This window comes from Mesocricetus auratus, unplaced genomic scaffold (genome assembly GCF_017639785.1).
Source record: "Mesocricetus auratus isolate SY011 unplaced genomic scaffold, BCM_Maur_2.0 Super-Scaffold_6730, whole genome shotgun sequence".
In the NCBI taxonomy this organism is placed as follows: Eukaryota; Metazoa; Chordata; class Mammalia; order Rodentia; family Cricetidae; genus Mesocricetus; species Mesocricetus auratus.
This window is the reverse complement of record NW_024429184.1, coordinates 74,194,048-74,216,379: the sequence shown is the minus strand read 5'-3', so window position 1 is coordinate 74,216,379 and position 22,332 is coordinate 74,194,048. Positions and strand designations below refer to the sequence as shown.

The 22,332-nt window shown below is 38.0% G+C and overlaps 1 protein-coding gene across 3 annotated transcripts in view; it reads right to left on the bottom strand.

Annotated features, from left to right (window-relative positions):
• Positions 1–22,332, bottom strand: part of Atp6v1h (ATPase H+ transporting V1 subunit H) — an 88,872-nt gene that overhangs the window by 38,737 nt on the left and 27,803 nt on the right. For all 3 annotated transcript variants that reach the window (XR_002381394.2, XM_005085931.4, XM_013125126.3), the window contains 2 exons: positions 17,196–17,293; positions 11,131–11,323 (listed from right to left, as the gene is read on the bottom strand). Coding sequence is in view for 2 of the 3 variants with exons in the window: in XM_005085931.4 (XP_005085988.1) it covers positions 11,131–11,323; positions 17,196–17,293 (291 nt within the window). In the remaining variant the exon portion in view is untranslated. The remainder of the gene's footprint in view (positions 1–11,130; positions 11,324–17,195; positions 17,294–22,332) is intronic.

The following is a 22,332-nucleotide window of genomic DNA, read 5'->3' as shown; positions in this document are numbered from 1 at the left end:
TTAGGGAGGAGGGGGAGTTAAATATAGAAAAAAGGGTAACGGGGAATAATGGTATAAGTGATCTGCTAGGGGAGTGGGAAAAGGTGGCTCTTTAGGGAGGGGAGAGAGAGAAATACAGAATGTGGAGAGAAGAGGAAAAATAACAATAAGAATGTCTGAAAATCCCCAAAGGAATCATATTATTAACTATTTACCCCCATAAAATTAATTCTGTTTATAAATACACTCCATTTTTTCTTTAGAATTGTTATATTAGTTACCATTATTAACATTATTAATACAAGTTATTTAATCTTAGTAAAAGATATTATATAGCTTACCACAACACAATAAATTAGTACACACACACACACACACACACACACACACACACACACACACACACACACACACCCTTTCTCCCTAGCATCAATCACAGCAGTATTTTCACACCAGAATTGCTCCCACTCTGGCTAAGACAGAAATTGTTTATCGGGGATGTTGAGTACACAGTACAAACCCACTTCCACAGCCTTGGCTGATGCTGCACCTTTGGGTCCAATCTGCTGGGATCTTTTCCTACTTGTTTTTAAGACAACCCTGGAATTTTAAGCAGCTGATAGTGGCATAAAGGTAATCTAACTGTGCTGATTATTTTTGTCAACTCAAACCTAGACATTTCTGAGAAGAGGAAATCTTTTCTGAAAAAGAAAATGCCTCCATAAGACTGGCCTATAGGCAAGTCCGTAGGTTATTTTCTTGATTAGTGATTGCTATGGAGGACCCCACCCATTGTGGGTGGTACCATCCCTGGGCAGTCCTGAGTGGTAGAATAAAGAAACTTGAACCTGGCAAGGCAGTATACATCTATAATTACAGCACTTGAAAGGCAGAGGCAGGTAGATTTCTGTGAGCCCAATACCAGCCCTGTCTACTTATTGAGTTCCAAACCAGCCAGAGCTACACACAGAAACCCTATCTCAACTTGCCCCCTAAAATAAACAAGCTGAGAAGGCCATGAGGAGCAGACCATTAAGCAGCCTTCCTCCATGGCCTCTGCTTCAGTTCCTGCTTCCAGGTTCCTGCCTTGGTTGAGTTCCTGCCTTGACTTCTCTCAGTGCTGGGATGTGGCCTGAGAGTTGTAAGCTGAAATAAACCCTGTACTCCCCATATTTTTTCAGTCTGGTGTTTTATCACAGTAACAGAAACCCTGACCAAGACACAGGCTGACTAATAAACTCAATCCTTTTGTTCAAGGCAATTTGGTCATAAGAGCTCAGGAGCTGCTACACAGGGAGTCACACTGCCCTACCTCCAATGTCTGCTTATTTACAGGACAATAAATATCAGAAGGGACACTTCCAATAAGAAATTGATAACTTAACATTCATAATAACAGCAACTTTAACAGGCTTAACACCTTCCCAGTGCCCAGGAGAGCAGGTACTTGCCTGAGTAACATTTAGAATTTTGAAATTTACTAATGAACTCAAAGTGGAACAGAGATAGAGAAGTCAGTAAAGATGATGATGATGATAAAACAGAAGAATTTATGCAATTCCAGACAGTTCCCCCCAAAATAAAAACTGACAATTACAGAACACTACTCACCCCTAAAAAGTATGCATTATTTTTAAAGTATGTATAACACAATCTCCATGATAAACTACAAAATGAAAACAAGTTTCAAATTTCAAAGGGTTAAAATCTTCCCTTCTTCCCTTTTGTGAGGTTTATTTGTGCTTCTAGTGAATATCTACCCTTCCTGTGACTTTTCCTACTATCTTCTCCTAACTTCAGAAACGTATGTTCTTTTGTTCTTACAGTTAATTCCCTTGCCTACTTGTTTAAGTGCTAATATTCTAATTACTGGTGTCAACTATGACCATGACACATCCGGTGTAACTAAGATGGCCCAACTCAACTCTCAATTCTCAATATAATGAACACCTAGAAGTTACACCATCTCTCCGATCCATCCTTTTTCTTCAAGTCAGTTATTAAGCTTTATCTAGCTTTCTGTAAAAGCTAGTTTCACTTAATGTCTCCACCTAAAAGCAACAAAAAGGAAGAATGAGTTTTGGATATGGCAGTACAAGCATGAGCATTGGGCTGCATAGTGAGACCCAGTAAAAAGAAGGGAGAATCATGGGGATATGAAAAATAAAATTTAAGAAACTGAGTCTACTAGGAATAACTTAAGTAATCTGATAGTAATACATTTTTGTTTTGTTTTGTTTTTCTAAACAGGGTTTCTCTGTGTAACAGCTCTGGCTATCCCAAAACTCACAGAGATCTGCCTCTGTCTCTGCCTCCCAAGTGCTGGGAGGTATGTGCCACCAGCAATAAAATTTTATAAAACACTAAAACTGGGCCAACAAATGGCTCAGCAAGTAGAGTTTACCATACAAATCTGACCTAATGGAGGCATTTTCTCAATTGAAGCTCCCTCTTCCCAGGTGACTGTAGTTTGAGTTGAATTGACATAAAACTAGCCAGCACACGCATATAGCTATCACTTCGGCATTTGAAAATGTGGTGCAAGGGATATTGACCTTAACTTCACTAAAAACAAGGAGAAACAAATCCCTATGGACAAAACTGCAGTGTAAGCAACATAAAATATAGGTTATAGGTTAAAGAAAATCAAGAGTTAGGATCAGTTCTGCCTTTTAGTCTCAAATCAGTCATCAATTAATATATTTACTTCTTTTAAATGGCTTTTGGAGCAGGTATCATGTGCACAATTTTAATCCTAGCACTCTTGGAAAAACTGCAGTTTAAACAGCCATGGTTTTTAACAGATAAGACACGTGGCCAGAAAAACATAAAGATTTACAGTAAAGTCAGATTCAGATGAAGAAAAACCTCTAAAGGTTTACAGTATGTTTAAAAATATACATAGGATTGAGAGAGAAAAAGAAACGGCATAGTGGTAAATAGAGAAGCCGGCTGTGGTGGCGCACGCCAGTAGGATTTGCTACAGAAGCAGAGGCAAGCAGATTTCCAGACAAACCCTGTCTGGGCGAAATAAATTAAATAAATAAATAAATGTAAAAGAAATGGAATAATAATAATAAATAAGCCATGTAAAGATGGAAAATACACAGAGAATCTGGATACTGTATGCTATTGTGTTTTTCAGTTTTTTGATTGCTAAAGAAGAAAAAACTACTAAAGTATACTTGATTATAAATGCTGCTGAACTAATCCAACTTATATATTTCAAAAATGCTTTGATTTATAACTTTAAATATAAGGACCAGTTACTTAGGAAAAACTGTGGATTCCTTTCAGGCTTCTGTGGTTTGATGAACCAAGACCCCCAGAAGCAGTGGACCAGGTGTTCCAACAATTAAGACAGCTAAGATGATGCAGCCTTACAGACCAAGAAAATAAGGACTTATACAGGTTTCTGTGTTTTGTCATGATCCCCATGGTATGAACAGCGCCCCCATCCAGCAGAAAGCATCTTGGAATGAGCTACATCCAAATTCCCATATTGTTTATAAATCTTTGTTGTCATTTGAATGAGGTTGCTTATAATTGGTTAATGCTCACAACCAATCTCTTTTTGAAGGTAAAAGGGGAATTATGGTATGGAAATGAATACTTTGTATTGGTATGGTTTTTCATTTATTGATACAAATTCAAGGTCAATTTTGTGATGTGTATATTTCTCCCCTTGATTAAGTATTGTGCTTATACTGATCTTTTAAAACAAAATGCATAATTAAATACAGATTATAGTTAACTATAATAGTCAGAACTTAGATAAATTAGGTTTTCTAGATATACAGAGATATATTTTAGATAGATAGTCTTCAAACCTTTCAAAGACCTTCAAAAAATGGCATTTAAATGGGTTTTTCTTGACAATGAGAAATGTCTGCTCCTGGCAGGACCAATTATGTCTCAGTGGAAGATGTGTATCAAAGAAACTCGTTATAGAGTTTGCTTTCAACATGGCAAGATTAGCAATTTGGGCAAGAAATGCTCTTGCCTGGACTGCTTGACTGTTGCTGTATAAACTGGACATGCAGGACCCACAGGAAAGTGACTGCTGAACTCAAACAGTCCTACAGGGTTCCTGCTTCATGGAGGAGTCTGCAGACTTTCCACAGGATACAGAAAATGACTGACAAACTGCCATTCCAGATGGACAGCTTAAAATTTCCTGCTTTGCTGAGAAGTCTTCCAGACACAATGTGGCCCCTATGGGCTGAAGATAGATGCCCCAACGTTACAGATGAACTTTGGATGACTGTCCAGATAGCGAGATATCTCTGTCAATTCTAGTGTTTACATATTATCATTCTCTGGTCTTTGATGGAGTTGAAGACAGATAGTTATAATCATAGTTTTCCTTAGTTATGATAAAAGATAAGCTACATATAAGACTTTGACTCACAAAGATAGGATAGATGGTATCTTCTTTAAATCTTACTGTTAATGGACAAAATATTGTAACTATGTTCTTACTTGATAACTGTTCTGTTATATATAATTTGACTATGTTAAAGTTAAAACCTTTCTTTTTATTTAGACAGAAAGGAGGAGATGATGGGAAGGTCCTGTGTATATGTCAATAAAACACTGTTGGCCAATAGGGAAGCAAGAAAGGTGGGACTAGGAGTTGAGGAGAATTCTGGGAAAGAGAGACACAGGCAGACATCATGTAGCCGCCATAGGAGTAAAAGGTCCGGACCCTTTCTCCGGTAAGAGAAATACTTAGATTAACAATTATGGATTAAATACTTAAGTCAGAGATAGCCAGTAAAGAAACAAGCAAATGGCCCACAGCTTCATAATAAATATAGTGTCCTGTGTGTTCATTTGAGACTGATGCGGCTCTGGAACCAGGCTGGCAGGAAGGATTCACTCTACAATTGAGGATGATTTTTACATTCTCCCAACTATTTGAGGCCACAAATCAATGACTTCATCATATCCTACCAGAGAAATGTAAACAAATTTTCTGAAGAAGAGACAGACCTGCCTGAAAACATGGATGTCTAAAGATATTGCTTTGAGATTTGATCCTCAGTTTATTTGCAGTTATTACTGCATTAACCCAAGTTTAGCAAAGAGACCCAAAAATAGTATTTCTTTCAATTTCTTTAAATAATCTGATACCCAAAATTATATATGTTAACACCCAAAAAATATAATAAATTACATGCATTAAGGGTAAAAGTGAAACTATAAATATAATTTTGTTTTGTTTTGTTTGATACAGGGACTTGCAATGTATCACAAGCTGAATTTCAACTGTGAATTCTCCTATCTCCTCCTAAGTTCTGGGATTGCAGACATGTCTTCAATGCCCAGACCTTAGAAAGATTTGGAAGTAGGTGGTTGTGTTGTTTTGAGGCTGGGTTTCATGTAACCTGGGTATATTAGTCAGAGTTCTCTAAAGGAACATAAAGGAGATTTATTAGAGTGGTTTACAGGCAGAAGCCCAGATAGTTCAATAATGGTTGTCTACCAACAGAAAAGGCCAAGATCCCAGTAGCTGTTCATTCCACAAAGCTGTATGGTCTCAGCTGGTATTCAATATAGGCCCAAATCCTTAAGAAGCAGGCTCTAATGCAGGCTCTAATGCCAGTGAAGGAAACAATGTGCCAGTAAGAGCAAAGGCAAACAGGAAGAACAAAAGCTTTCCTTCTTCCATGTCCTGAATATAGGGCTGCCACCAGAAGAGGTGGCCCAGATTATTAAAGGTGGAATTTCCTACTTCAAAGTATTTAATCAAGAAAAAACTCCACAGGTACACCCAGCCAGGGGCTTTGCTTAATATCAGATGTAGTGAAGTTGACAACTAAGAAAAGCCAACACACCAGGCTAGCCACAAATTCATTAGAGTCAAAAATAACCTTAAACATCTGCTACTCCTACCTCTGCTTCTGACATTCTGGGATTACAGGTGTAAGCCAAAATACCCAGCTTAAATAAGATGTTTACATCTTACAAGACATTAGTAAAATAGTTATGGCGCTTCTTACAAATCACAAAAATCACTGTTCTTACTTGATGTTAATTTAGTAAGAGCACAACATTAAGAGAAGAGAGTTTTCCGAAACTGGCAAATTGCTATGATTTGATGAGGAAACTACCAGAATTTAATTTCAAAAAATAATGGGCTCCCCCTCCCAAAAAAATAATGGGGCCCAGTGATGCAGGCCTATAATCAACCAACTCAGGAAAACTAGGACAGGAAAGTAACAGTTCAAGGCCAGCCTGCAATATGGAGTGAGTTCAAGGCCAATCTGGACAACTTATTGAGATACTAAATCAAAATAGAAAGTAAAAATAAGGCTGGGACATCTCAATGGTAGAGTATTTTCCTATCACATCTGAAGCCACAGGTTCATAGCACCATAAAACAATAAACACAAAAAAAAAAAACAACATTAAAGGCAAACTAAAAAAATTCCTATTCAGTTAGTTCTATGCTACTTAAACTATTAATCTCAGAAGTAAATGCTATAAAATAACAATTCAAAGAAGGAAGAAAAAGCAAAAAAAAAAAAGAAAGAAGTATCTTGAAGGATAACCTGATCACAAATACATTGAGTCACAGATGACTATTATCTTAATGGCCCAGTGATTCTAAATTAATAGCCTCCAAATTTAAAAAAGACAAAATCCACACACTAATAGAAACAGGGTATCTACTACTCTAGTCTTACTTTCTATGGTATGTTCAAGTAGACTATTACAATAAGCCTCCATTATACTAGAAATATTAACATAATTGTGAAAAACAGTCATGGAGATATGGTAGCAAGTTGACTACCATTGGGGCAGGAGCTTCAAGCAACAGACAAAACATACAATTTTATTACCACAATGCTAAATCACAACAAATTTTTAAAAAATCTAGCCAAGTATTAAAAGGAATTAAAATTGGTCAATAATTGGTTTTTAAAAATTAATAAAGTTGGGCTGGAGAGATGGCTCAGATGTTAAGACCACTGGCTACTCTTCCAGAAGTTCTGAGTTCAATTCCCAGCAACATGGTGGCTCACAACCATCTATGAGGAGATCTGGGGCCCTCTTCTAGAGGGCAGGCATACATGCAGACAGAACACTGCATTCATTATAAATAAATACATCTTTAAAAAATTTTTTTTAAATTTAAAAGTCAACTCCTCTAGAAAGCTTTTCTAATTTATTTTTTCTAGGTTTTGTTGAGTCCTTTGTACAGTCACAAACAGATATGGGGCCTATGATGTGCCAGGGATTCAATATAGTTACAAATTTAAGAGATGACAGTCCTCTTACTAGATACATGAAACAGTTGCAACATCAAGAGGCCAAGCAAATGAGAGGCATGGAGGTCATCACCAGAACCAAGGAAATTCCTCTGTTCACAAAGCTGCACTCAGCACCAACCCACATGCACTCTGCTGTCATCAATACTAACTACATCCTATGACCATAACTCAGACTCTGCCAGCTATGGAATCCTCAACTTTCCAGTAGCAACTGTGATATATCCAGACTCAATACCATTAATCTTACCCAGGTATGAACCCTATGAGCTACAATCAGCCTTCCAAGGTATGCTCACAGATATAATAGTGGCATAAATATCAGAATAACAATTAGCTTTCTGGTTGGATTTAAGGTCTACCCCACAAGATGAAACCCATACTTGGCACCAAGCCAAGAATCTCTGGCTAGACAGAACATGGGACTTACAGGAGAACATACTACTATATTCTACTAAATGGACATAGCATCAAACCAACTCCTAATGGCCTATCATTATACCCATAGATTATGGCATTTTTTAATCCTGCTGACAGCAGATGATAATCAACATAAAGACTCACAACTAGCCGAGGTGCAGAGAAGACTGCAGAAGGCTCAAGCCTAAACTGAACATATGTACTGTACTCCCTCCTCCAAAGAGAATGGAAGAGAGCACTGTGGAAGAGAGAGCAAATCCCACTAGCTAAAGAGCTATTAACAACTGTGAGCTGCTGGGGAGAGAAAGGATCAGCTTCCTCAACAGTGTAGCCCCTGATAAGTTGATCATGCTCCAGTGGAAAGCCACACATCTAAGAATATTCAGTCAACACAAATTGGCCTTCATGGGAAAAGAAAACACAAAAAAGGACACAAAATTGGTTGGGAAGGGAGGAGCAGGTGGATCTTGGAAGAGCTGAACAAGGATAAATATAATCGAAACACTTGTATGCAATTCTCAATCAAAGAAAATAAACAAAAGATGCTTCGCATCCAGCATCTCTCACCATGGCCATCCCAGTCTTGGACCAGAACACACAGGAGGAGGTGAGTGCCCAGCCATTTCCTGCCCAGCATTCACTGTTTGAGTCCCCAGTCCCGTCCCACCACGGAACCAGCCATCCAGCATCTGCCTCCATCATCATCCCAGTCTTGGACCAGCACACACAGGAAGAGAGGGCCATATAACATCTGCTGCTATTGGAGTCTTAGACCCACATGTACCTACCTGGAGAGAGCCTAGGACCTATAACCACTAGAAGAGGGAGAGACCCTACCTGCACCCACTGGAAGAAGTGATGGAAAGACAACATTATAAGAACACAGTCAACAACAGAAAGATAAACATGACACCCCATGTACGTAGGCTGAGGAAGTATCTCTCCATGGAGGAATAGGCTCCCAAAGTTCATTCGTGTACTAGAAATAAACACTGACTCCACTGCAAGAGGCCCCATAGACTGCCTAGGCCTCCTAACTGTCACCCAAGTTCAGGAGGCATGGTTCAGTTCTATGCTGGTTTCCCAGCTGTCTGGCTGGGGTCCATGAGCTACCCATTGCTCAGGTCAGCTGTTTCTGTGGGTTTCCCCAGCATGGTCTTCACCCCTTTGCTATCTCTACTACTGGATACCAGGAGTTCGGCCAAAAGCCAGAAGATCCTAAACAGATGTTCTACAAACACTAAGAGACCATGGATGCCAGCCCAGACTACTATACCCAAAAAGCTTTCAATCACTTTAGATGGAGAAAACAAGATATTCCATGACAAAGCCAGATTTAAACAATACATGTCTACAAATCCAGCCCTACAGAAAGTACTGGAAGGAAAACTCCAACCCCACCCCAAATGGTATGACAGACTTTGATGATCCCCCATGGAAGGTCTCACTCTCCCTGGGAAGTGGATAGGGAGTGAGATGGGGGTGAGGTGATTGGTGGGAGTCATGGGAGGATGGGAGGGTAGGAGGGAGAGGGAACTGGTATTAATATGCAAAATAAGATGGTTCCTAATCTAAATTTAAAAAATATCAAATGGAAAACAAAACAAAAAGCTATTTAAAAGTGATAAAAAATATGCTTCACTTTATTATTAACAGAAGGAAAATTTAAAACAATGGTTTCACTCTTCACAGAAGATTCTATAAAAACCAAGAGTTATAATGTTAAGTATTAGTAAGACAAAAGAATAACAAACTCAATACAGAGCAGATGGAAATGTAAGCTGGTACATTTTCTGAAAGATCAGTTGGCAATAACTATTAAAAATGTTTTTAAAAGAAGTGTATTCCTTTGGTTCACCAATTAGATACCCAAAACCATATATAAAATTATTCAGGGAAGTAAAAATAAACTACAAATACCTCATGCCCCCACCCATAAAGCATGAGGTATTTGTAGTTTATTTTACAGTGGTTAATACTCTACTTAATACAGTAGAATACTATATGACTAAAAGAATATAAGATCTACAGAGAAATTAAAGCATACATATTATATGCTGTTGAGAATAAAGCTGTAGAGGCTGCCGAGATGGATGAGGTTAAAAGCAGTTACTGTGGGCTGGAGAGATGACTCAGAGTTTAAGAGTACTGACTGCTCTTTCAAAGGTCTTGAGTTCAATTCCCAGCAACCACATGGTGACTCACAACCATCTATAATTCAATCTGGTGCCCTCTTCTGGTATGTAGGCAGAACATTGTATATGTAATAAATAAATAAATTTTTTTTAAAAAAAGAGCAGTTGCTGCTCTTCTAGAGGACCCAGGTTCAGTTCTGAGAAATGACACTGGACATTTCTATCAGCCTGTAACTCTAGCCCTAGGGGCTCCAATGCCCAATTCTGGCTTCTCATGGCACCCAGACATGTACAACTCCTCTCACATATACACATAATTACAATTTTTTATTTTTAAAAGAATAAAGTTATAGAATCCTATATGATATCAACTTTATAAGTATAAATCAAAATCATATACCTACTTATATATATCTATATTACTAGAAATGTCTGAGAGATATTAGTGAATATTATTTGAAAAATCTGATATTAAATTTTCAAAGCACAACTGTACTTCATTTTGCTTTTGACTCCTTGTTGTTTAAGTAAATACAAAAACAAATGGTTCAAAGCAGATTTTGAAGCAACCTTCCTGGATTTGCAAATCAGATGCTTACTTGGAATGCCACCTGTCTTCAGCATTCCCATTTGCAAAGCAAAGACCAATCCAAATACCAAGGATCCTCATATGTTAACAATAACAACAGCTACTATAATAGGGCTCTAGTGACAACCAGTTAACAAATGGAATCCCTGAGAACGACACCTGCCACAGAGTAATAAGCAGCATATGAAACATGTTCAGTGATATCACTTAGGTAGACATCTCCCAGAAACACATCTGAATCCTTAGGCAACCAACAAAATGACCAAGCAGACAACTGATTCACGAAGACAATGGCTTTGAGGAAACACTCAACAATGCTTTATGTGATACAACAAAGCTACTTCCTTGTCCTCAAGCTTCCTCATCTTTAAGTCCATCTTTATAACTGACAAAATTCCAGTATCCTGACAGCATAACTGTAATGTTATATATTGAATGAAGTCTTTACAGTTGACTCAGAAGCATGCTGCTAGTCAGGAGACCCAAGGTCTGAAACATAACTCCAGACTAAAATACAGGCTTTGAAACAAAAACTCCTTTAATAGTCCTGCAGCAGGCCCTGAAACAAAAAGAGACTTTCACCATCTGAATATAGCCAAAGTACACTTCTACAAGTCAAACATTGCATTCAGTTACACAGCTTACTTCTCACCTTTCAAACATGCATCACAGCAAACTAATGCTATACCCATACACACAACAACAATTATCTCCCTCTCTAAGTACTTACACGGAATGCTGCAAGAATGATTCTTGTTACTTTCTCTTTGACAGATTCTTGAAGGATGTCTGAGAGAACAGGAATGATATTGTAGCGGCGAAGGTGTTCACACATTTGAGGACTGAATGCCAGGAGCCATATTGAAAAAATCATTTGATATTGCAGTTGAAAGCCACACTTGTTACTCAAAACGCCCATTATACTGAAAAAGAACAGAGGGAGGGGACATTTTATATGACAGTACAACAAAAAGCAAAATGCGTGTACACTGAAAGAGCAAGTCTCTGAACTGTCTTCAACTTCCTTTCTAGCAGCTATAGCACTCACATAGCACTCAACTAACTCATAGCTAGACTACAACTCACTAGGACCATCATCCAGGAAGCAGGAGTACTGCTGCAGGGAAACAATGAGAAAGGGAACCAAGATTTGAAGAGAGAATGCTACAAGGAAGTATCAGACAATTAAAATCAACAGGGAGTGGTGACAAAAAGAATGTACATCTTTCAAGTAATTTTTATATCAAGGTTTTGAGGTTAGACAACTAAGAGAAGAATTTTAAAATAGGTAAGAAACCCAGAAAAAAATGAGGCAATGAGTTTGGGGAAAGAAATGCAACCTGTCACAGAATTTGGGAACCAGAAAATGTCATGAGATTCTAGAAAACTAGGAAACTGAGAACATTCCTTTGAAGTGAAAGGTGTTTTCTTGTTGTCCTGAAAGAGATAATATTAAAAAAAAATCTAAGGCTAAATCTCTGAGGAGTATCTACATTCAGCAAAGGACAGAAATTGTCAAATATGGCAAACGAAATGACCAGCTGAACTGGCACAAAACCTGCAGAATGTTCAACAAAGTGTCTCCCAATATAAGCTATTGCTTTTAACAAATACATCAATATTGACTCATCAATTTGAAAAAGCATTATCATACTAACCCAAGATGTTAAAAACAAATGGTAAGGGGAAGCCATCTTTCTGTTAAAGTTGCTCTAATAAAATTCTCAAGTCTTTAAAATCTAACAACTATTAACTTAGTAGGAGATGCATATCTGTATCAATTCTACATTTCTGTGATTTGTATATACTTCTGTCTTTATCGGACTATTCCTAATTTTCTCATGCATTATTTCTTCTGCCTGGAGGCGTTCTTTTCAGGTTAGGCTGTTATATAAAAATTGCTATTATTAAATACTATCAGTATCTCAACTGATATAAAATTATGTGTTTTTACAGTATCAACATCCTAATGCTTGATTCCTTTGCTCTCTTCCAGCAACTAAGTCAAGCCTTCTATACTCTGCCCTAGACACCAGCTGGGTTAGATACTAGTCTCAGTCTGGGGAGCTAGAGGTTGACTAGAAAGGCAGACAAAAGGTACCTGCTATTAGCATCACCTAGGCAAATACTTCCTCACCGGGTAGCACATCTTTCCAATGGCAGTGGCCAATTCTGTTACAGTTGTTCCAGGTCTAACAGAATAACCCTCACTGCACAACCTCAGAGAGACCACCACCAGGCATTGGTGCTCCCACCCAAGAAGCCTCGACCCTAAATAAGGATCTTCTTCAGAAATCACTGATACCAACGTGAGAGGACAGTCTCCTCCTCAAAGGTCTAAATTTCAAATTTCAGCTTTACTCGGTCTTCCAAGCATGTTAATTTCTGTGATCCTAACCCAAGACCTAGAGGTAGTGATCATCCTTTGCTTTACTTTCGGGGGGGGGAGAGAATTAGCAAATATATATCTAGTTAACTCTTCATATCGAATTAGCTTCTATTTTTTTTTAATTGTCACCAAAGGACTTGTGGGGAGCACAGAAAAAGGACACAGTTGTTGAAACCAAAGAGTATCAAAGTTTCCAAGGAGGTAGGCATCAACAATGATGGCTCCTTCTGAGGAACTGGAAAGAGCTTAAAATTGATAGATTAAAAAAAAATCAGTGCTAGCCCATCAGATAGCCAGTATAGTCAATATAATACACAGCACAATGAAAAGGATAGTTCTCCTATATGAATATTAGGAAAATACTGTATCTTTTATATAATAGGTTTCTAACCAAACAGCTCTTCAAATAGGCAACACTTGAAATTCTTTCTCCTCACATCCTTCCTGGTTATAATTTGAAAACCATCAAGAAATAAATAGAAACTTTCATTGTAAAAGAAAAAATTAAAAAGTATATGTCCTTTCTGAGAAAAGGAAAGCTACCAGATACTTAACATTGTCAACTGTTCTTTAAAGTTGCCTAACACTAATAATGACAATAGCAAGATCTGATCTACCTCTATATGCCAAGAGGATCCAAAGCAACAAGTTTTAGCATTTTATTTTTTGGAAATAAAAACTATATACCAACTGCAAACAGGCTGTTATTTGGTAACTTTAATTCACTCTTACAGATACCCTGATTTGAGATAAAGGGTATCTGCTTTCAGCTCAGTAAAATAAAATTCACTGTATCTTTCAATAACCATCTGGGCTAGCTAGATCTTTTATAAACCTATAACATACTATGGTACTATAGGAATTTTGTGCTATTACACCTTAATAAATATTACCTCACTAGTTATATTACTATTTTATTAATTAGAACTAATTTGCAGTTATAATAAAAACTACAGTCATACAAAATTCCTTAGGAAGATATAATGAAATCATTATTCTTTCTAATTACACTGCCCCAAATACTGCAGCATCTTTTAGGAAAGTCAAAGATGGAATGACATCTATCTTTGGGCTTCTGCTAAGAAAAGAGTGTCAGACCCATGAAACTGCTAGTCTTAAATAAAGCTCACAGTACCTATCCAGTTTGCACAAACCATATTGTTTACGATAGTTAGCTACAGCTATGGTTTGAAAGTCTGTGTCCCTCCAAATCTGTAGGTTAAAATCATAAGCCCCAAATTGACAGTGTAGTGTGATGGGGAAGTCCTGTGTATATGTAAATAAAGCACTGTTGGCCAATAGGTAAACAAGATAGGTGGGACTAGGAGTCTAGGAGGATTCTGGGAAATGTAGTGAACTGAGCTGTTGCCATATGATTCCCAGGAAGAGGGGACGCAAGTCAGCCATGTCTTTGTGCTTCATGATCCAGCTGTGTATCTTTAGCAATCCCTATAATAAATCTTAGTTATGAGTACCAATACCATGCTAATGAATCCTCCAACACATTGTCAACATACCTGAGAACTCAGACTCTCTTATTTTCCATCCACAATAGCAACTAACAGGAGAAGGCATTTTAATCAGTGAAAGCAAAGAGAATAATAATTCTATCTTATTCTCTATCAATGATGGAACTGACTGTATAAGCACACACTTAAAACTATGAGAATGTAGAAGTTTTCATCATAAATGAATTTTTCCAAACTCAAGAACATAAAAGAATTTAAATAGAGCTACCCTGTAATAGGGTACACACAGAAGACTAACAACTAAAACCCAGTTCAGGAATGGGTTCCTTTGTTTGAGTTGTTACCCAGTGAGGTCCCATGGGCCCTCAACATTACAGGATATTGTCAATACTCTTGGTAACCCTCCAAAACTTGACGGTAAGAGCGTATTACTGAAGACACCACATACCTGAATCATACAACATAGTAACATCAAGCCAGTACAAACCTGGAAGCTTCATCCATATTGGCTAGTTTTCATAGTGCTGAAGGTACTATGCAGACTACCAGAGAATCATCAACCATACTGAGTTGTGAACGCTGGAAGCCACAACAATGACTGGCCTTGCAAGATATGTCCACTGATGGCATGAATGTTGTGGGAGTAAACAATCACTTTCTGATTGGACTTCCCTAAAATCCCACTCCACAAAATCAAATCTATACCTAGCACCAACATGAGACTAGACAGGACATAGGTCCTAAAGAAAAAAAACTACTACTATTATTCTGCAAAGTGGACATATTATCATTATTATTAAGCTACCCCTAATGATTTGTTATATCCACAGATAATACATCTCTCAACCCTCATCCAAGAAGCTTCTATTTGCAATATATAGTAATTAACATACAGACCCACAATTGGTCAAAGTGAAAGTAGTAAAAGAACACAGAATTCTCAGCCCCAAAAAGATCAATCTCTCTCTCTCTCTCTCTCTCTCTCTCTCTCTCTCTCTCTCTCTCTCTCTCTCTCTCTCTGTCTCTCTGTCTCTCTCTCTCTCCCCCTCCCTCTCTCCCCCTCCCTCTCTCTCACACACACACACAAATTAAACAAAAAACTGATCTAAGGAAAAAAGGAAACACAGTATCTTCGCCCAGTCAACAGTTGACATGAAAGACTTCTCAGTAATATTATTCAGCAAGAACCTAGGGTCAGCAAGATGGAGCTCAGCAGGTAAAACACTGGTTCCCAAGCCTGACCTTCTGAGTTCAATCCCCAGAAAGAAAGAACTAACTCCCATAGGTTATCTTCTGACCTCTGTACATGTTCTATGATGCACATGAACACACACAATAACTAAGTTTAAATGTGATAAAATTGTAAATAATATTGTATTAATTCTTTGAGAAACTCATACAATGGGACTTTGATCATATCCATAGTCCCAACTCCTCCCAGATCCACTCTCAGCTCCCTACCCACCAAACTTTGAGTTTCCTTTAAAAAAAAAAAAAAAACAAAACACCAAGTCCAATTTGCTTTGCCCAACTATTCTTGGGAGTAGGGCCTGCCCTGGAGTGTGGTCAATCTACCTGGGGTCACACCACTGAAGAAAGCTGACTCTATCTCACCCACTAGTTATCAAATGCCAATAGTGCCTTAGTTAGTGATGAGACTTCACACCCATCTCCCCACTCCACGCTGAAATTGTATCTGTCTTGAGCTGATACAGATTTCTGTGCATGTTGTCACAATTACTGTGAGTTAGTAGTATAACTACCCTACTGTGTCTAGCAAACACTGTTTCCTTGAAGTTATTCATCACCTCTGGTCTCAGAAGACAAAGGGCTAAATAAAAATAGTAAGAAAAAGATTGAAACAGGGTCTTACTATATCTGTGGCTGGCCCTGAATTCACAGAAATCTGCCTACCTCTTCCCATTAAGTACTGAGATCAATAAATGCCACCATGCCAGCTCAACAGATTAAAATTTTGTGAACTAATATAGGAATAACTATTCTAACTTATTCAGTCAATCAATGAAGATTAAATAATGTGTGAAAGCAATGCTCTACAAAACTGCATGTACCTGTTTGCTGTGAGGATTTAGAATAATGGTCTGATAACATATCATTCAATCAAGCTCACTTTAAATCATCCCTTACCAAACTCTATTGTTGATTTTGAGCATCCCATATAAACTTTACAAGAGAAGCAATGCTCTTGTCATAGCTGAAGAGTAACTGCCTTAAATATACTTAGACGCTCATTAAGTATGAAATTGGCTTTCTAATGGTGACAAAGAAATATCATTCCTTGATTTTATTTTCCTTATTGATTTCTGCCTGCATCTGCCACAAAATACTTTCATAAATATCTTATACTCTCAGTGCCAGGGTTTGTTTTGTCCAGCATTAGGGTTTTGGCTTTCATTTTACATACTGGCCACAGTTTCCCCTTCCTGCTCTCCTCCCAGCCCCTCCCCTTAACCCCTTTGTTTCCACTCCCCAATTCACTCCTCCTCCATTTCTGTTCAGGAACAGGCAGGTCTCCCATGAATATCAGCAAACCATGGCATATCAAGTTGCAGTCTTGAACTTGTCTTGTATTAAGGCTGGGCAATGCAGCCCAGTGTGAGGAGTAGGGTTCCAAAAGGCAGCAAAAGAATAAGAGATGACCCTGTTCCCACTCTTAGGAATCCTACAAGAAGACCAGCAGTAGGTTCTTAAGAGGCCTTAACCTCTTACAAAACATAGGCCAAGCCAGAGAAGAGGACAGATGTTCAGTTCAATAGATACTGATTTTTAAGAAGGTTAATATATCCATTGTTAAGCAAGCATGAAAATAATAAAATGTTTCTTTTAAATGATTAAATGTATTAATTTACTTTAAAATGTCAAGGAGAAATGTTTTTGAATGTCATTCTATAATAAAAGTAAAGGACATTCACTCACCAGTTCACCCCATCTGCTTCCACCCAGGCAAAACGGTACTCATTGACCCGGAGCATCAGCTGCAGACAGCCAGCAACACACTGCACATACTGAGAACTCTACACAGGAAAAGTGTACAGTGTGAGGCTAAAAAGCATTCTAGTCATGAGACCAAGCACATACATTTCTATAAGGAAAGTCTTCGTTTTTACTACAATTTGTTAGTTTTAGAGCACCCAAAGTCTCCTAATATCCTTTGAAAAGTCTATCCTCATGTCTGTTTTTAACTTTGCCTCTGAGAAATTAAGGTGATTACTATCTCCAAAATTAAATATACACAATTCAAGATGACATAACACATTAACATAATACATTAACAAATTAATTAACAAATCTTTGATGCAGTTTAATAAATAAATAGTTCACCTTGCCATTTATCCTAGAGAGAGGCTCTACAAACATAATTGCAATATGAAAAAAACTAAAACAAAGAGATAGGCCTATACTGGAGTGATTTTAATCACATTATAACCCTTTACTGCAGTCCTTGGTTTCTTCACTCCTGGTGAGGACAAAACTATCAAAGAGAACACCTGCAGGCGCACTGTGGCGGCTGAAGGCAGTAATCCATTCAGCACACAACTACAACTATGCAGAAACTCTGCCTCTGGCTGGCTTATAAAATATCTAATTAAAGCTGGGGAAGGTGGTGCATGCCTTTAATCTCAGCACTCAGGAATCAGAGGCTAGCCTGGTTTACAGAGCAAAATCCAGGACACCCAGGGCTACACAGAAAAACCCTATCTCGAAAAACAATCTAATTAACATTTGGTAAAGACAACCCAGATTTTTAAAACTTAGTTGAATAGCTGCATGTCATAAAAATCGTACTTAAATCTGTAACTTGAAGTAAACGAAAATCCTATCTATCTCTTAGAAGTTATAAACCCTTCCACTTTACCACAGCTGGTAAAAACTTCAGCTGCAAGCTCTTGACTAAATATTTACCATGAGAGATATGTGTTTAAAAGGTGAAGAAACAAAAGGAAAATTTGAGTTCTATCCTTCATAATGAACAAATAAAAAATGTAAAAGGAATCATAGATGTCATAAAAATTCATAAAACCTAAAATTTGATACTATTAAGGTTAGTGTTTTAATTTAGATAAATATGAGCTGGAACACTCCAAAAAAATTTACAGCACTCAAATACAAAAACACATGAAGTGAGTATGTAAGGTACAAACAGACAAATGCTATAAAGAAAAGGGACCTTATTTCTACCTAGATAGTAGTGACCATACAATGTGCACTACTATTTAACATCTTACATTAGCAAAAGCTAAACATTATAGCTTATGCCATTAAGCCCGGAACCTGGAAGGCTGAAGCAAGGATTGCCACAAGTTTAAGATCAGGTCAACCTGGGCTATAGAGTGACTCCTTGTCACAAAAACCAAACACAAGCAAAATTATGTTAGCAGAAGTTAATAACAAAATCATGAATTTCCATCTCGAACTTTTCTGCAATGGAAAAAACATGAATTTTTCCAATTAATTCAGAAATTAGAAGCTTCTACTAAAAAATACAAATCCCATCTTTCTTGTTTGGAGAAAACCTGGGAGACATTTCTATATACAAATGAGTAAAAGGGCAACAAAGGCATCTTTACTCTTCTACTGTCACATTTTGTCTCAATACAAAAATGTCTTGGTTCACCTCGGTCTCTTTTGTGTTCATTCATTATGCTATGCTAAAATAGCACACACAGCACAATATAGGCATGGGCTCAGCACAGTCCCTTACAACTTCAGTGTAAACAGCATGAGCATAGCTAAGGCGCTGGTCCTACAGCTCACAGGGATCTTTCCTACTGAGTGCTATACACATGGTTCATTCCATGCCAGTGATGACAGAGAGTACAGCAAGTGGATAAACTCTACTTTGTGTTTTGTTTTGAGACAGTGTCTCTCTGTGTAGCTCTTGCTATCCTTGGACTTGCTATGTAGACTAGTCTGGCCTCAACCCACCTGCCTCTGCTTTCTAAACGCTGAGATTAAAGGTATGTACCACTACACTCAGCTGAGCTCTTACCTTCAATTAAAATGGACAGCATCTGTTTATTTTCCCTTAAATTGCTGATTAGTGTCCTATATAAATAATTTAATGATTGTTTAAAAGAAGATAATTAGCCTTAGTTAAATCCATCCAACAATTCTTACCTTTAATCCTACAAAAGACAATTCAATAAATACTACTAAAGAAAAATCACACAACCATGAAAAATCATAAGCAATCTAATCTGTTCTCTCCGTCATTCTCCACAGGAGCTCTCCTCCTGTCCTACTCTTCCTCTCAACAGGTCAAAGAAAAATAGAAACTACTCCTTAGAGACACATTCCACTACAAATACTTCACCCATAAGCTGACCCACATTTGTAGCCATTCTTCCCTGTCCTTTACCTACACACACACCTTTTTGTCCCATTATGCTCCACCACTCAGAATCCTTTCCTACAAGCTTACCCTCATCTTTCTCATACTTTTGTAGGGCAGCTTAAGTAAACTAAACTTCTGCAAGTGATTGTTTATTGCCCTGGAAAAGGACCTATTCCTGTCCCTTATAGCAGGGCTACTGAAATAATTAACTGTAAAATTCCTGTGTAATGCTGACCTAATCAAATAAAATATAATCTTCTGAAGCCAAAACCACACCATCTTGCTGAGAACTTTCAGAATTGATAGGGGGATGTCCTTTTCTATGTTTCTCTTATTGGTTGATGAATAAAACACTGATGGGCCAATGAGGCAGTAAGATAGGCGGGACAAGGAGATGAGGAGAATTCTGGGACAGGTAGGGAGGAGCCTGCCAGAGTCACGATGCTGCCAGAGGAGTAACACCATGCCAGTTATTACCAGGTAAGCCACAGCCTCATGGCAATACACAGATTGACAGAAATGGGTTAATAATTAAGACGGAGCTAGCCAACAAGAAGCCCAAGCTATTGGCTAACAGTTTCATACTAATATAGCACCATGTGTTTATTTGGTGCTCAAGGGCCATGGAACCTGGGAGAACAAAGAACTTTTCATAACACAGAATCATCCTACAGGGGTACTCAATAAATACCTCTTAAATAAACAAACATAAGGTGATGCAAATCTCTTGCACTAATTCCAAATAAATGGTGTCATAACAGAGATGTTTAAATAGTCTAAAATTTTAATAAGACAACTTTTCTAAGTGAATATTATTTGGAGCTAGAGAATCAGAATTTCAAGGATATAGAATAACTTCTCAAGTCCACACAAGTAGATGGTAAAGACCTAAGAAAGCCTGTTATAGCTCCTTTCATTGCAGCTTCTAATCTTTGAAGGGAAGACTTCTAATGCTCACTATTGAGCCATTTCCAATTACTTCCACTGTGCTGCTGATGCGACCTCACAATTCTGTGACATCAAGATTGTCATGCTGTAAATACATTTCCTACATGTAGACACAGAATTTATAGAAAAAGACATATTTCTAAGAAACAAGTTTCAAGTTCTCAAAATTAAGGAATCTTCAATAAACCCTTAGGGTGCAGTAGTGGCAGGCATACTTTGTCAGTAATCAACAGCTCTCTAATTGTCTTAAGACCCACTCAACAAGAAGGGAGTGAGTGAAGTCATGGGTCTTGGAAGTAAACATACAATTGTCACTTTACTAAACCAGCATAACTCTTAGCCACACTCTAAACATTTGTTGCCACGCCCACAGATAAATAGTAGTCCTCACCCCTCACCATGGAAACTTCTCTTTGCAACACATGAAGACCATTACAGAAAAACCACAGTCAACCAAAGTTGTAGAGCCCATTCCCAACAGATACATCTACAAAATACTCCTGCACCTAAGGCTCAGGGAACATTGCCCAAGAGGGTATGGAAAAGATTTTATGAACAAGAGGAACGGAAAGTTTGTTGTAAGACAGGGACCCCCAGAAATGTCACAAGCTACATCCATGAAGTCTCACCAACATAGCTGCTCAAACATGAGCTGAACAAGAACAGCAAGAGACATCACAAAGAACAAGGGAGAATGACCATGAGAACTCAGTCCTACACAAATAACTTCAGGCAAATAAGGAATGCTGAGAAAGTCTTCCCCAAGGAACAGCATACCAAATGGCTACCCAATACAAAATGGCCAACCCTGAAAACATACAAGTAAGTTATATGGACTGAGAGGGCTATATTCAAGAAATATACATGTACATTCATATACATACATGTATATTATAACAATAAATGAAAAACAGATGCCATAGATTTGAAAGAGAGAAAGGAAGGGTATATAGGAAGGTTTGGAAGGAGAAAATGATATAATTATAAACCTAAAAGACAAAACAATGAAAAACATTAAGGTATCTTTCCTCTTTTTAAATCCTGTCTTTTAAAATATAGCTTGTCTTGCTTGAGCCTATTTTTAACATGAAACTTCAAAGTTAGTAATTATTTATTATTCTTGTTAAAAAGCAAAAGACACTGAGTTTGTCTTTAGTTGGCAATGGAGAGCAACTCGATGTTCTTTGTCCTGCACACAAAACAGGCTGAGAACCTGCCATACCTTGAGTATGCTATAAGGAAAACTTCAGGGGTAAAATATCTTTGTAAAAATACCTTTTTTAACGGAACTAATGCCTGGGACCGCCATTGAGCCTTCCCTCCTGGTGGGAGCTTATGAACCCCAGTTTCCTGGTCTTCTTCTCAACCCACAGGACCAGTTAAACTGGGTCCCATATCCAGGGCTGCATTCCAATGCCTGGAGACTGCCACTGAGCCTCCCCTCCCAGCGGGAGCCTAGGAACCCCAGATTCCTGGTCTTCTCCACAAATGGGACCAGGACTAGGACCAGGAAGAGGAGAACTGCCAGAGTATTGGAATTGCTTGTACCCACCGAAAGGAAACTCTTGTCCCCTAACCACGAGGCCAGGAAGAGGCTCTTTATGCACCCATTAGAAGAAGGGATGAGGAAGGAGACAATACAAAAACACACTCAGCAGCAGAAAAACAAAAATCACACTGCCAGATTCTAGAGACTATACACAAGCAAGACTCCAACATTCCAATGCAAATGAAGCAGAAGATAATGACCTTAAAGACAACTTTATGAAA